At 36.7% G+C, this 16,869-nt stretch overlaps 1 protein-coding gene across 1 annotated transcript in view; it reads right to left on the reverse strand.

Moving 5' to 3' along the window:
* tbx21 (T-box transcription factor 21) overlaps positions 1 to 16,869 on the reverse strand; it is a 30,939-nt gene that overhangs the window by 6,866 nt on the left and 7,204 nt on the right. The window contains exons 2-5 of the mRNA XM_055004198.1: positions 7,021 to 7,175; positions 2,498 to 2,619; positions 1,249 to 1,407; positions 578 to 639 (exon numbers count right to left, since the gene is read on the reverse strand). Coding sequence (XP_054860173.1) covers positions 578 to 639; positions 1,249 to 1,407; positions 2,498 to 2,619; positions 7,021 to 7,175 — 498 coding nt within the window. The remainder of the gene's footprint in view (positions 1 to 577; positions 640 to 1,248; positions 1,408 to 2,497; positions 2,620 to 7,020; positions 7,176 to 16,869) is intronic.

Raw genomic sequence — 16,869 nt, forward strand, 5'->3', positions numbered from 1 at the left:
GGAAAAAAATATTTTCACAGTGAAACTTCTGATGTCCACATTTTCAACATTTTTGGGAAATCTTTGAACATTTTTTGGTGGAAAAAAAGAAATGTTTCTTAAGAATGTTCACAAAAATCCAGCAAATTTTGCTGGATTTTGGTAGATTTTTTTTTTTGTGAATGTTCTTCAAGAAAATATTCGAAGGTTTACTGATATATATGTAATCACTTTAGATATTTTTTTAGGATTTTTTGGATAATTTTTACTCATTTTTTTGAAAACATTTTCTTGCCAAATTTGGGAGATTTTTTTTTTTTAAATAAAATTTTTAAAGGAATTATTGGAATTTTCTTCCTGAAGCTTTTGCAAATTTTCAGAAATTTGTAGAATTTTTTTGCAGAATTTTTGGATTTTTTTCAGACAAAGAAACAATATTTTTTTAGTGCCCATAAGTGAAGACAACAGGAGGGTTAAGCAGCAGCAGTGATCCAGTCTTACTATTTGTGGTGAGCAAATGCAAAGTTCACGTCGTCTTTATCCTCTTTAAAAGCAGAGGAATGACTGCGTCTTTTCACAGTTTTTCTGAATTACTTACGTGTCGTAATTGTCACGGAAACCTTTAGCGAAGGGGTTATGGTCTATTTTCAGCTGAGTGATCTGTGTAGGGAACAGGAGGAGGGCAAAGAGAGAGAACGTAGGCAAAAGGAAAAAGAGAAGGAGTGAGCAACCACGTAGAAGAAACAAGAGGAGGTCAGTGACTAATAATTAATGAGGCCAACATGCAGTTTTCTCCTCTTATTGGAGAGCGTTCATGTGCAGCAGCAGCAGCAGCAGCAGCAGGCAGTGGGTGGGAACCAGAGGATCTCTCCTTGGCATGGACTAACTAAGCAGCTGCTGCAGATATAGTGTAGACGACACATAGTGGAGGGCAGAGAGCTGCTGTGCTCAGGTCAGCCGAGGTGAAGTGACTCCTAGATGAACCTGCGATGTATAGTTTACACATGCTGCCGCTTTTAGTCGGTTGTAGGATTTAAATTAGCAGCTATGCATTTTTGATGCATGCATGCATTAGTCAGACGTACGTATGGAGGAAACATGGCTCCGACATGAATCATTCAACTGCAGACATCATTAAAATGGTGTTAGGGAAGTTCGAATAGGAGTTAATGTGACTCTTTTGTGAAAGAAATCAGTGAATCTTGCAGTAAATAAAATGAAGTTCACGATGGTTTGCAACAACTTTTCTTTGCGGTTGAGTGGACTTACGTCTGCGTTCTGATAAGCAGTAACAGCGATGAACTGAGTCTCCGGGAAGACGAAGGTTTGGGCTTTAGAGGTGAGGAAGGGGTCTTCTGATCCGTCCTCCTTCACCTCCACGATGTGAAGACGAGGCTGGTATTTATGGAGCGACTGGAGGACGATCATCTGCACACAGACACAACAACAATCTCACATCTGATACAATAACAGGGTCCTTTAAAGACTATTGGTTGAGAAGTTTTAACCATTATTTGGTAGAAAACAGACAGGAAGTGCAGGAAATTATGACAACATGCAATGCCAATAATCAAAATATACTACAAAGCAGTGGTTTTGCAGGTTCTTAATATGATTCCTGGATTTTATTGAAAGATTGTCGGCCACTGATTGCACACATAGTGATGATGGAAACACCCAGACAAAGACTTAAGCTGCAACTTATGATTAATTCCATTTTTGATTCATCATTTAATCACTTATTTGGTGTATAAAATGGTAGGAACTTTGAAAAAAAAAATTTGTATTATTCCCAAAGCCCAAGATGACATCTACAATACATTTATACTCAGTTTAGTGTCACAGAAGTATAAAGAAACTAGAAAATATCACATTTAAAAAGCTGGAATCGGTCGACATGGACTTTTTTCCCTTAAAATATTACTCAAAGATCAAAGTTTTTAAGTCTGTGCTCCTTAAAAGACTAAAAAATATATATGAAATAAAATTAAAATAATAAAAAGCTCCTTTAAAAGATTAGTTAAGATTTTTTTTACCTTTATTTGGGAGAAGACAGACAGAAGATGCAGGAAAATACCAATAACCAAAACATAAATATAGAGCAGTGGTTTTGCAGGTTCTTAATATGATTCCTGGATTTTATTCAAAGTGTTTTAGCCTCTAAATGTGCACAGCGATGACAAAAAACAAAACAACAAAACATCAGAACAACAAGTTGGGCTGCAACTAATGATGGTTTCTATTGTTGATTATTCTTTTAATTCGTTGTTTGGGCCTATAAAACAGCAGGAAACTGATTTTCCTGCACAAGATGACATCTACAATCCAAATATATTCAGTTTACTGTCATAGAAGTGTGAAAATACTAGAAAATATTCACATTTAAAAGCCTGAAATCACAGAATGTACACTTTGCTTCCTTAGAACATTACTTAAATGTCTTAGTTGACAATCAGAAATGCTGGTGATTATTCATTGCTGCTCCAACAAAGACATAAAGCAGAAGTCTGAGCTGTACCTGTGCCACATTGTTGGTGCTGCCCTTGTTGTTGGTGAGCTTCAGTTTGCTGAACGACACTTCTTGTCTCATCCAGTGAGCTCCTGTGTTTGGAGAGTCGGGGTGCATGTACATCCTGTTACCTGCAGGCAGCAAAGCAAACCATGAGCTGCACGTTTCAGTACAAATCTTCCAGCTTATAGTGGTTAAACCCAGGCTACAACTAAAAGAAAAACTATTAAAACTGCCATTCAGCACTTTAAATGAAACATTTAACAGGATTCACATGTTAAACAGCTCAAATGACAACACTGCAGATTTATTCTCACTTCCAACAAGATAATTAAACAGCTCTGAGTCTGACGTGAGAATAAATCAGCCAAATGAGAGCAACAGAATCAGCAGCTGCAGCTTTGTGATTTTTGACTGTTTAAAAAGAAGTAGAGCCCAGATAAGGTGGAATAGATTAATGGAATTAAAATAACAGATCAAAAACGACACATATGTGTCATTATTTGCATGTTTTCTTCCATGTTTGGTGAAGGGACTGAAACTAAGTCCCATCCCTTCCTTCTACAACAGCTGATCATCTTCTTTATTACAATAAATAAAAAAAAATGCTCAAAATACTATTATTGACATCAATTTTGAGGGGAAAAAGAAAAGATTTACATCGTACCAACAAATTAGATACATAGATATAGCTTTATTAGATATAATTTACATTAAATACAAAACGTGGTCCTAATAAATATATTTATCATAGAAAAGTCAGCATATCAAATGAAAATCTGCTAAAAAAATCCCCTTAATGTATTCGATTGTGTATAATTAGACAGAAGAGGCGAAAATCTACTGTAAACACCAAGAAAAAGCATTTCTTCTGTAAGGGATGCTATTGTTGTCATTCCTTTTGTATTTTCAGCGTCGGCACCCAGATTTTTCACAGCGTTACCACAGTGACCTGCTAACCTTAAATGTGCGCACCACATAAATGCACTATTAAATCTAATTGAGTGAAGCTGTTTCACCACAGTTTCCACAAGTGTAGCGCATCAGCAGTCACCTTTCCACAACACCTGGCATATGTGTGACAACACCTTTACAGTGTCTCTCATTTAGACAACTGTGGTTTGTCTGCGATCACAAAAAGTAATCTGGGTTCTCTTGGTGCTGTTTACGTTTTTTTTTTGTGGAGGTGTGAATGAGAAGAGATAATGAATGAATAGAGAGGAAAAAACAAAGACATGGAAGCAGACATGAAAAGAACAGAAAGTCAAATCCAGTGTAGTGAATATTTCTGAGATGAGAGGCTGAACTGAGCAATATATATCGGAAAATACTCAAGGAGAAGTATTTGTTGACTAATCTGAACATTTTCTGGCATGCAAAAGTGATAATAGGACATTTCTGGATGCCACAGATGATGGAAAAGTGGAACTAAGGCTGATTTTATAGCTGCTGGAGAAACTTTTAGCTCAGTTTTTGGTTATATCCACGGTTATTAAACTGCTGAAAAGATTTTTTCACTATGTTTAACCGTCTGAATCCCAAAAACGTGTTTGAAAAGTATGTTGTTTTTTTTTTAAAAAAGGCCAAAATTACACAATTTATCAGAGCCACAAGCTGTAAAAACAATAGGAATCACTGGATTTACAATTTTCCAACAGCCCTTGAACTACTCATGTGTTTAAATCTAAAAATAACAGAATCTAAGCTTAAAATCATGATATTTCATCACTTTATTCATTTTGAAAAATCTTCAAAAATAAACAATTTGCACCAGATTTCGTGAAAGAAAAAAATATTCTGAAATTCAGCCTAACTGAGAAGACATGATTTATTCAGCTGTGACCAACAATCACGTGACAAAAATTCTGAGAGATTTTAGGTGTTTAAAGCTGAGATTGAGAGGAAAGTAAAACATGCTGGATCAATAAAATAAAGCAGCAGGGCTCAGAAATAGTATCCAGAAGTGCAAGTAGCTGGAAGATACATTCAGCATGGTGAAACGTCTTTCTAGAGTGTGAGAACCACCTAGTTTGCGGCGTAAAAATGTAGATGGTTGAACATCTACAGTATGCGGAGTCACGTATTATTTTCCATTTTTGTCTGAGCTGTCAGGAGAACAACCTGTGGAGAAAGTTAACTGCTCTGTCATGCTGCTGATTTCTTGTTACCGTTGACATCCACCTGATATGTTCTGTCTGTAATCAAGCTGAAATATAAAGTTTAGCTGCAGCTGAAACCTGAACCTCAGCGAGTACAGAAACATTTGCACAGATGCTCCAAATGTGTAAATGTTTAAAGAGGTTCAGTGAGGTTCCTAAATCCATACTTCACTATCTTAAACACCATAAGTGCCTCATATTTTCTAATAAGTGCCATTTAGTCTCATGTTGTATTATCTGGCACTCAATCATCTTGGTAATTTTAAAATTTCTTTTAGATGTATACATGCAACCTGAATCTAAAATAAACTAAAAATAATTCAGACAAATACATAAAAACTAAAACAAACTCTTGCATGGCTCCTCTTATTTAGTCCAGCAAAGTGTTTGATCAAACTACTACAGCTGGAAATGGGCTTCACTGTAATAAAATGACGAATATTTATTTATTTATTTATTAGTGGTTTTATTTGTATTTAAACAAAACAGTTATTTTTTTAGAGATGTTCCCCGTGTTGTTAAATCACAGATAATAACAAGTAAAGTCACAGAAAAAGGGATTCATTCACATGTTGATGGTGGAAAAAAAGGGAACTAATGCTTTTCTGTTAAGTTAGAGCATTTTTACAGTATTTAAATCTGCAACAAAAAAAACCACTATTGTGTTTATTTGCTGTAATTTAAAATAAAAACTATGTATATTAAGGATTGAAAAATGATATAGTTTTTTTAAAAGTGTTATTTCACATGCACACAATAAAAAATCTTAATTTTCAGAATGATTTTTAAAAAACTGGCCAAAATTATACATATGCTCCACATTTTTTTAAAAGTATTTTTATGAATATTAATGTATTCTTTTATCATGTGTGGCCATAAAATTACAGTTTTACTGTATCTAAATCTGCTAAAATATAATTAGTTTACAGATATTTGCTGTAACTGTCACAGTTTGACGGACACAATATTCCACTATTTTTTAATGTATTTTTTTGACACCTTGTCACCTTTTTTTTTCTTTTTCTGTCTGACAGTGTGGCATTACAGAACATAACAGAATCTACTATAAACTAAAATAAAGCTGTTAATTCTATAGATGTTTCTCTGGAATTTGAGCAAAATAAAGCGACTTTCTTCATCCAATCAAGTAAGTAAATAATAATTAATCATTTGTGTGTTGTTCAGTCACATCCTGCAGAATGTGCAGAGAAGCTGCTGACTTGAACAGCAGCAAAGTCGACATCAAAATGTCCACAAAAGCCTCTCAGACTGCTGGTGCATCAGGATGCACGCCTCGGTTGCCCTACGCTATGCATGCCGATGTGCTACATTATTGCTGAATAAACCACATCCTCAACATGTTGGTGGCTGCTTGAGCTGAGCTGAAGACCTGTCGCCTTCTCACAGACTGACCAGACTTTATGCTCTCTGCCACTTTTTAGTTGAGCAACTTGAATTTTGCTTCAGGAAGCCTCAGATAAAACGTGAGCTTTTCTGTGCATCATTTCTGGCTGCTGGGGGCGACGGCATGATGAAGAGAAAATACAGTATTTAAATGAGGTACTTTGATGGATGATTACTAAAAAAAAAAAAAAAAAAACCCTTCAGATTCCAAGAAATCTGCTGTTTATCATCTGCATCCTCAGCTTATCACTCTCTGAAATTAATGATAATGAAAAGATCAGAACAACAACTGCTTTCAGTGAGTAGGAGACATCTTTTATCACCAGAAGTGAAAGTATTTATCATGCAGGACAGTCTGTTTCAGGCTAAAATACTGTATAAAATATTATTAGATTAATCCTCGTGTCGTCCTGCAGATCAAATCAACCCATTTTAAAGTTTGAAAATGTGGAAAAAAAAATATTTTCACAGTGAAACTTCTGATGTCCACATTTTCAACATTTCTGGGAAATTTTTTTGGCATTTTTTGGTGGAAAAAAATGTTTTAAAAAAAATTTCTTAAGAACATTCACAAAAAAATCAACCAAAATCCAGCGAAACATGGAATTGATTTAATATGCATTTCTGCTATGTTTAATCAATAATATACCTCATTTATTGACTTAAAAGTAGTTACTAAAGCTTTAAAGTAAATACAGTTCAATATTTTCCTCTGGAATGTGATTCAAAAGTATAAAGTAGCATAAAATGAAATGAATTAAGTACAAGTAACTCAGTTATTTTCTGTTAATGTTTATTTTTTTGCATTTTTAATCAGTATCTTTCATTAAGTAGCTTTCAACAGCCACTGCAGCCCCGTTTAGTTGAGTTTTTGTGCTTTTGGATATAAATTATTTTCTTCTGATCAACAAAATGTGCCATAAACACAGCAGAAATACAAAGTTTTAATACAAATATGACGTGTCGTACCTGGCATGTTCCCTTCTGCTTTCCCACACTGGACCCACTTGCCGCCTTGGTACCTCCAGTGGTGCTGATCGGCCAGAACCACGTCCACGTAGACGTTGTAGTGGGCCGACGGGTCCAGAACGCTGATATTAAAGCTCAGAAAGGGGAACATCCTCCTGAAAAAACGCAAGAAGAAACATTTGATTAGTGTTAGTACCCCCAAAATCCCAACAAATATTGTTCCCATCTCATTATTAACTCCATTACTAATCATTTCAATCCATATTTAGTGCAGTGGTGTTCTTTACCCCTCAAAGATCGTGGTTCAATGAGGATAATTCACTTGTTTTTCATGAAAAAATGTATGTTAAAACTTTTTTAATGTACATTTAAAAGACCTACATGTGAAATACAATAGTTCTACATGACATTCATTACTACAATTTTTTATTTTGCATCTTGAATTTTTTTTAATGGACTGATATAAATTAACACGAGACACCTCTTGTGTTCAGGATGGGTTAGCAAATATGTGAAATGAACCATGTTATATGTTTTTTACACTTTTCATACTGAAAAAATACTTTTAACTATTTGTTTTTAGACTGTTTTTTAATTTTAAAATGCGTCAGTTTGACCCGCAACATAACAGGAGAGTTAATTATTTCCCAAAAAAATGCTCTAGTTTAGATTTAACTAAATAAGGAACAGATATGGACACCATTTCCCTTCAAAATTTGAAAAATGCAAGTGGACAAAAACAAATTCTTAAAGTATTTGTGGATCTTTAATTTTTATTTTTGGAGGATCTGACTTCCTGAGTTTATACAGTATTTTTCTAGCATAAAATCTCAATAATGACTTCAGGGATTTCAGCAGATATACTTACAATCAATGTAAAATACAAATGCAAACACTGAATCATTTCACACCTGTTGGACTTAAAACTATAACATCTTCTGTTACTGTACTATAAATATTTGACTTTAAATAAATGTAGGCTGAACAACAATTCAAGTGGAGTTGAACTCTAGAGAACAAGGTCAACACTTATAACTCGTTACGTGTAATTAATATTAGTTCAGTCGTGCTTATAGATGACACAGATTTGCTTTCCACGTTAATGTCTCCTTGTTAAATTATACATGTATGGAGGTAGCAATTGAAATTGAACCTAACCCACATTAATGGTTTGTATTGTTTTCATTAGTGAGAGAATTAATAATTTTAATGTTTATTATAGAAACACAGCAAGTATATGATGCCATATTCCTTTAGAAGTTTAGCCACAACATTAAAACCACTGACAGGTGAAATGAATAACATTGATTGTCTTGTTAGAATGGCACCTGTCAGTAGGTGAGATATATTAGGCAGTAAAGTGAACAGTCAGGTCTTGAAATTGGGCAGCTTGAAGATCTGAGAGAACAGACTTTCCAGTATGCAGTGGTTAGTATCTACTAAAAGAAGTCTAAGGAAAGACCAACATGAACCGCAGACATAGTCATGGGCGTCCAAGGCTCAACAATGCATATAGAGAATGAAAGTTTGATGCCATAGAAGAGTTCCTGTTGCACAAACTGCAGAAAACCTAAATGCTACTATGATAGAAAGGTGTCAGAACACACTGTTTGAACCTGAGTAGTCTCCATTTGGACTCCAGTCCACCACTTAAAGCCCATACAATGCATATATGAGCATCGGGAAGAAGCTGGAATCCAGTTTTCTATTGCAACATGTGGTAGCTGGTGAAGAGATGGCAGCAAGATGCACTTTGACACCAACCTAAACATTGCTGCAAACCATATATCTTGCATAAAACCTCTTGAATAATACTTTCTGCCACATTGCAAACACTCAGCAATGACAAAGGGTTCAAGAAGTTGATTCAGCCTCCAAATTCCCCAGATCTCAATGAAGTATCTGTGGGAACAGGTCTGATCCATGGAGGCTCAACCTCACAACTTCTTCCTGGACTTCAAGATCTGCTGCTAACTTAGTGGTGTCTGATACTCCAAGACACCTTAAGAGATCTGTAGAGTCCAGCGTCAATAGGGAAAAGCAGGTTTTATAGTACAGAGGGAATGTACACATAATCTTTTAGGTGGATTTAATGTTGTGTAACTTCACTCCTTCAGTCTGAAGGGGAAACTAGAGTATTATAGTTGAATTAACGTGAATGAATTTGAATAGACCTACTTAAGTTAATGAGACAGGATTCGTCACTCCACTAAACTCCTGCAACACGAGTAGCAAAACCACATGCAAGCAGCAAGTATAATTTACACCCACAGAACATTTGACTGACAATGTTTGACATGTTTAACACATTGCTCTCCTTTAAATCATTTATTGCAGTTTGCCTTGATTTGTACAACTAATGGCTCTTTTCTGCAGCTTTTACTGTCAAAAATGGGCAGTTGTGGGTTCCTCCTTCCCCCAAGCAACCATATATTTCTAAAGACACCAATAAAACCCAATGTGGTTTGTGCAAATTTTACATGTACACTGTATTTTAGTAAGACGGTCTATTGCTGTGAATGGCAGGATAGTAAGTGCTCTTTTAGGATAACATACCTCCAGACTACAAGGCTCTTTCTGTTCATTCACCATCTGAGTCGGAGTAATGGACGCGAGGTGGAGGCGACGCTGACACTGTAGGTGAATATTTTATGCCGCAGTTAATAAAAGATGCCCCAGAAGCTGCTCTTGATAGCTGGGAGCTTTACATGTTTAACTTATTTTGATCACTGAGGTCTGCAGTGAGACGGGGTGACGGGGAGGTCAGGGCGTCCCAAGGTCCACGACCCAGAGAGGAGAAGATGGGTTAAACCCAAAGAAAAAAAGATACTGAATACACAAAACTACAAACTCATCATGACAGACGGACCCCGCTGACATTTATGTATACAATAAACATCCAGAGTGCATTCAGTGTTATCAGAGAAGCACTTACTGCAGAGTCCCAGCAACACTAAACATGAATGTTACAGTCGTTCCCCAGGGAATCATATTTATCCCTTTGTTTTCACTCAGTTGCATCATCTAGCAGTGGTTCAACTTTCTGGGTTTATTCACTGAATTCACCATGAGTCAGATGAGATTGATGTTCTCTCATGTCAAATATGGAAGCAGCTAGTTAGCAGAGTTTACTATAAAGAAGGAAGGCAGGTAGTGTGGATCTGTTTTATTATAAACATCCTCGAAGCTCTAAGACGTTGTAGTTGTAGTTACAGGATAGTATTTAGACGTACATGCTACACACATGGTACAGCTGTGGCTGATGGGAATGTCTTCAGCTTTTGGTTCAGTTAAATCTGACCAAATCTGAATTTTGGCTTCGTGGTGGTACAACACGAAAAGACAAATGACCACCAAAGTGTTTTGGAATCATCGCCTAGGTGCGATGAATATTTGCTCCAAATTTGATCCCGATACATCAAATATTTATTCAGATAGAAAGGGATAGCAAACATCCACTGGGGACCATGAATGTCTGTATAAAACAGCTACGGAGATATTTCAGTCTGGATCAAAGTGTTGGATCAGCTAACAACCAGTGTTAAGGCTGACTCATTTCTGGTCTAGTGCAACTCGTTATCATTGTGCTGTAGGGAAAAAACACCATGACTTGTTTGTATTTCTTCAAACCGATCACAATCGTCTCAGAGGAGCTAAAGCCCAGCATGTAGCGATGGTGCTAAACAGTGTCAAGGGGAATAGTTTTTGTGGAACATCTGCATGCATCGAGACGTCATAAAATATGCAAATTCTGTTGACAAACTAGCAAGACTTCCCTACTGCAGAGCGACATGTAGGTTGCTGCTTAGAGGATGCTGTTGTTTACTGTAGGAGAGGATTTTGGAAATGTTTACACACCAGATAGCTAATGGGCAGGAAAAAGCCACATGAAATACGATCTGAAATGACAGACTAATACCAGAAATCTACACCTGATGAGTCAGACAAGTGATGCCTTTATTCAGCAACACATTGAGGTTCATAGGACCACCTTAATTCTTTTATGTTATGTGTCCAAAGGGGTGTTTTTGGACACGAGGGGTCGTGTTGCCGCCCATCGTTGGACGCTTGATGGGTGAACCATTTAACTGATGACGATCTGGGAATTTGGGAAACATTAAAAACCTGCCCACCAGTTGGAATGCTCCTGAAGTTCACTCAAAAGCCTGTTTTATCATACTTGTTTTATTAGTACAATAACGCCGGGCTAACTGCTTAGCCCTACTTTTGGTCTTTATGCTATGCTAAGCTAACTGGCTACTTGCTAATACACGCTGCACAGACACGAGAGTAGCATCCACTCATTTTAATCGTACTTCCTAGAACGTCGAAGCACAAATACAGGCCACAGAGTCTGCCGGATTGATTTCCTTTACTCTGTCATGTTATGTGCATGTGGATTAAACTGTGATGCACTGTGGGTCCATGTGAGGTCACCAGAGTGCAGTCGGTGTGAATAAATTAGGGCAACATGTTTGACATTTGGCCCAGCTGTTTACACTGGCTAACAGCTCCTGAGGCTATGGAGCATTTGTAACGAGTGATGGGCAGATCACGCTGCCCTGCATCCCTCTGATGGCTTCAATGTGAACACAGGGATTATTTTTACTACATGTGCTGCCTGGAGTGACTTTTCCAGCACAAATCTGTATTTTTAAATCCAACTTTGAATGAAAACCGTTTTGAATGAGGGGTTTGCCTGCAAGTGTTTTGTCTAATTACAATTAAACTGAAAGAGAATACATGTGATTACTGTGTTCTATAATGTGTATGGCTTAGATTAATTATTTTCCTTTAGAACCACCTTTTTTCTTTCTTTTCTACAACATTTCAGTGTGGGTACAGCAAACAAATAAGATTTAATGTCAGTCTGATCTGTTCTCTTCGCCAGGAAGGAGGCTAAGCTTTAAATTGTACACTGTAAAATAATATATATTTTCTAATTTTTGCAAAATTTGGCATTAAAAGGATTTCTGGACAAAATATATTTTTAAAAATGTTAAACTGTAAAGAACATGGTAAAAAAGTTCGACAAAATACAGCGAAAGTGTGTAATTTTACAGTCAAATAATGTAAAAAAAAAAACAAACCTAATTACCATCTGTAAAAAAAAAGTAAAAAACAAAAAATAATATTCAAAGTTTTGGCCTGTCCTCTTTATTTATTTTTTTTAATTTTTACAATTAATTTATAAATTTAAACTTTTTTCTGTGATTTAACTAATTATTATCTGTAATTTAATCCAAAAACGATAAAATAAAACCAATCCAGAAAATACCTATTTTTTCTTTCAAATAACGGTAAAGATAGGTAAAATAAGGATATGATTTAAATACATAAGAAATAAGAAAAATAGTGTAATTTTGCAGTCGGACACTGTAAAAGAATGAATCACTATTAGATTTTTGATGTTTTTATTTACAGTTTTGGCCTGTTTTCTTAAACATAACATATTTTTTTTCTGTGATTGTTACTAGTCATTATCTGTAATTTCACAAAATAGGGACAAATGTGTAAAATAACATTAAATTGTTAAAGAAAATCAGTTAAAAACATGAAAAAAAAGATCTTTTTTTAACCGTGTAATCCAGTCTAAGAAGGTAATGCTGCGTGTTGGCAGTGCTGTTCAGGTAAACTACAGAAAGTGCTGTTGTAGCTGAACGTAAATGGACCTTATTTAAATGCAGCGTTTCCTCCCTGCAGCAGTCGGATCATTTAATGGTGTAAAACCAAGCGAGGTGTGTAAAGAGACGGATAGTTGGAGGCTACAGCGACACCTGGAGGGCCTGTCTGGATTAATGAGCGTTTTATGTGTGTGTTGCCTGAATCCGTGCACATACGTGTGTTTATATAAGCGAACTAATGAGTTAAAAAGTTAGTCACGATAGCTGTCGGGATTAGCACAAGTCAAGCGCCACATGCCCTTAAAATGGACCCGTTTATACTTAAAGTGCAGATGGTTGGTTGGGTTGATTTTCTAAAGTGATGAGGTGATCTGATGTTTTTATGGGAAAATGCGGTGCTGTCCTTGTTTGAAAGCATCAGAATATTATTCAACTAATGATTAATATTTAGTTAATCTTCTAAACAGGCTAACGTACTCCTCTCTGTGTGCTAATGCTAATGATGCTATAAACCAACATGGTGGAAAATGGGACTCATGGCATCTTCTTAAAACCAGTTTCAAACTAGAAAATGAAATTGAAGTTGTATATTGGCTGCGTCTGAGCAAACCAGAATGCAGTCACTTCATTAAAGCCCTTCATAACCACATTCAGCACAAATATGGTGACGTTAACACGCAAGATATTTATCCTAAAAAGTTAATCAAGAAGTTTTATTTTGTGAGTTGTTGTCGTGTTTTGGAGGATAATGCAATATGCATTGGAGCGGCATTAAAAATGTGATGTGGTTACTGAAGAATTAAATCGCTCTGGATACATGCGATATTTTTCGGACAATTTTTAACATTTTCAATTAAGTTGTGCTAAATTTTGACAGTTTTCAGAGCATTTTCTTTATCCTTTATAAACTAGTCAACCAGCACAATAATAATAATATAGTTAATAATAAACTATGGTTTAGGAGTCAGGATTGAAACTCGGATACAAAAAATACTTACAACTTTCAAACAACACCCAGTTCAGCATTACAGAGCCCCCTATAGGTCACATTGGGTATTTTTTTTGACAACACTTTTCTGTGACTTCGTGCTAACTTTTACATTCTCTCTGATTCATTTGCACAGTTGGTATTGGGGAATAATCCAGTTTTAACCCCCTGGCAGTTGCTGGCGGTGATGCAACCCTTTACGTTATACATTTGGTGCTCATTAATCCTTTCAAAAGGCCGAGCTGAGAACGTTTCTGGCCGCTGGCTGTGAGCGCAGCTGCAGCTACGGTCAGTTCGATGACAGAACTGGTGAATCAGCTCCTCTGGTTATGGTTTCCAGCTGCGATGGTGCAGATTCGTGCCTCAGCAGCCACAGCTGAGGGTGTACGAACTGCAGAATACAGCCCAGGCTTTAGCTAAGGAACAGAGGAAATGCAGACGTGACCTTTAGGGGGCGCTGAAAGACACTTCCCATATTATCAATGCTTTAAATTAGAAGCAATGCAAACAAAAGAACAACTCTCTTGTTAGTAGATTGATGATTTATTATTTCTAAATGTGTTTTTGCATTCTCTTTGTAAGTTTTCTTTGAATTTCAATCGTGCACTAAGTCATCTGATGCTGAAAATTTCTTTGAAAGTATACAATTTACATTTTTGACAAGAAGTCCCATGAAAAGACGAAAACCAATGATGTGTTTCACCTCAAGGCCATTAGTTGCTGTAGTAAATGTGTAAATATTTAAAATAAGTCACATAAATAGAGATTGTTTTTTTAAAAAAACAGCAAGAGAGGAAGACTTTTCAGTGGCGGATTAATACACTTTTGCTGCTCTAGTGGGTGTTTCCAGCATCATAATGGTGCATGTGGGATTTGTGATTGAGTTTCAGTAATTTTATGACAACAGTTGAGCACTGTGGCGCTATACCATCTGATACTGTTGATTTCCTGCTTTTAAAAAGAATAATGCTCCAGTTATTTTACATTTTTGAAAAGAAATTCCATAATAAGATTAAAACCAATGATGGTCACCTCATGGTCATTAGTTCCTGTAGTAAATATGTAAATATTTAAAATAAGTCACAAATATATTGTTATTTTTTTTTCCAAACCGGAATAAATGCTGTTTTTGTTGGGGACTATATGTTGAGTAGCAGATTAATACACATTTGGTGCCCTAGTGGATGTTTCCATCATCATGTTGGCGCATGTGGCAGTTTTGATTGAGTTTCAGTAATTTTATGACAGCAGCTGAGCACTGTGGTATTATGTCATCTGATACTGTTGATTTCCTGTTTTTAAAAAAGATAAGGCTGCGGATTTTGCACATTTTTACCAAGATATTTCCATAGAAAGACCAAACCGATAATGTGTTTCAACTGTGATGCCTCAAGGCTCTGAATACTTGTAGTGAGTATTTAAAATAAGTCACAAAGATATACATATTGAAAAAAACATAAGGGAGGAAGACTTTTCTGAACATCTGTGCATTGTGGGTTTGACTGGAGTAAATAGAGTATTTATTGGGGACTATTTTCAGTGGCGGATTAATACACATTTGGTGCTCCAGTGGGTATTTCTTTGAATTTCTGTTGTTGAGCACTATGTCATCTGATACTGTTAATTTCTTGTCTTATACAGGATAAGGCTGGAGTTATTTTACATTTTGCCAAGAAATCTGACGGAAAGACTAAAACCAGTGATGTGTTTCACCTCAAGGTCATTAGTTCCTCCAGTAAATATGTAAATATATAAAATAAGTCACAAATCTATAGGTTTTTTTTTTTTTTTAAATAGCAAGCGTGGAAGACTTTTCTGAACATTAGTGCATTGAGGTTTTGAGAAAATGTAGCAAATGTTGCTCAAACTGGAGTAAACAGAGCATTTGTTGGGGACTATTTTCAGTGGCGGATTAATACACATTTGGTGCTCTGTGGGTATTTCTTTTAATTTCTGTCATGCAAACATCTAAAAATACTTTCCAAGAATCTTTGTGAGGAAGCACTGAGATGGTTTAAGCTTCTTCTGGTTCATGTTTTTTAATGATGCCTCCTTCTGCTCAGAGCACACTGACGCTCTTCTTACCCTTCGCTGGTAAGACAAAACCCTTCAGTGAACAGTCCCAGTTGGGTCTTTCTGGCTACGCGGCGAGTCCAGTTTAACAATCAATCATAGTTCCTCGGTGAAACACAATCGTGGCAGCAGCTCTTTAGTGGCCTGCAAAGAACAGGTGAAAGGGCTCTTCTTCCACTGCCGTGTTTAATACAAGTGAAAACAGAAACTGTGCTGCTGCTGAGCCCATGAATGGATCGATCCGCCCACGCTGCGCCACAGTAATCTAGAAAGTACATCAAAACTTGTTGTTTTATCTTCACTGATATTGTCAGTGCACTTATAATAAAGGCTTTTATAGGAAATCAGAACTTGAAAAGGGGGGAAACTGTAGAAAACACAACACAGAGGGGCAATTTGCATGTGGGGGTGGCTGGAAGGTTTTCTGTACAAAGTTCAGCGAAAGAACCAGAGCAGTTATTTTCAGTGCGGTATAGACACACATGTACACGAGCTACCATGACAACACATGCATGATTTTATTTTTACATGGCAGCTACAACCACAGGAAAACAGCTCTGTCTGCTTCGTTTTAGCCAATCTATTTGGAGCGGGCTAATAGACAAATGCTAAAACCTGCAGCTATACATCCGCCAGACAGACTTCCTAACCAACCAACCAACCAACCAACCAACCAACCTGCCAGCCTGCCAGCCTGCTGCTCTGATTCATAGAAACCTGACAGTAACAACAAATGTCTTCCTTCAGCCCCATCCAGGTGTGCACGCAAAGGAAGACTCATAACTGTAGTCTTTTTCAGACAAAATACCGCCGAGGCAGATGAGTGTGGTGAACCAGCCAGTAATACAGAGACGGTGACATTTAAAAAGAGAAGAAAAAAAAATCAAAATAAACTGTGTGGATGTTGGAAGGGTGAAGGGGGTTGGGTAGATGGAGGACACGGGAGGGGAAACCACAGGGGGAAACGAAGGTTAGAAAAAGGAAAAAGGAAAGAGCAGAGGGTGGAGTGAATGCAGGGAGGGGTGGTGGTGGTGGTTGGGTTTTTCTTTTTTTTTTTTTTTTTTTTTGTCCTGGAGGATGCGAGGCAGAAGCTCGAGCGGAGGAGAGGAGCTGGGTATTCACCGGGGAGAGGACTTTTCTACATGAGCGCACCTGCTGATTCAT

This window comes from Amphiprion ocellaris, chromosome 18, assembly GCF_022539595.1.
Source record: "Amphiprion ocellaris isolate individual 3 ecotype Okinawa chromosome 18, ASM2253959v1, whole genome shotgun sequence".
NCBI classification, from domain to species: domain Eukaryota; kingdom Metazoa; phylum Chordata; class Actinopteri; family Pomacentridae; genus Amphiprion; species Amphiprion ocellaris.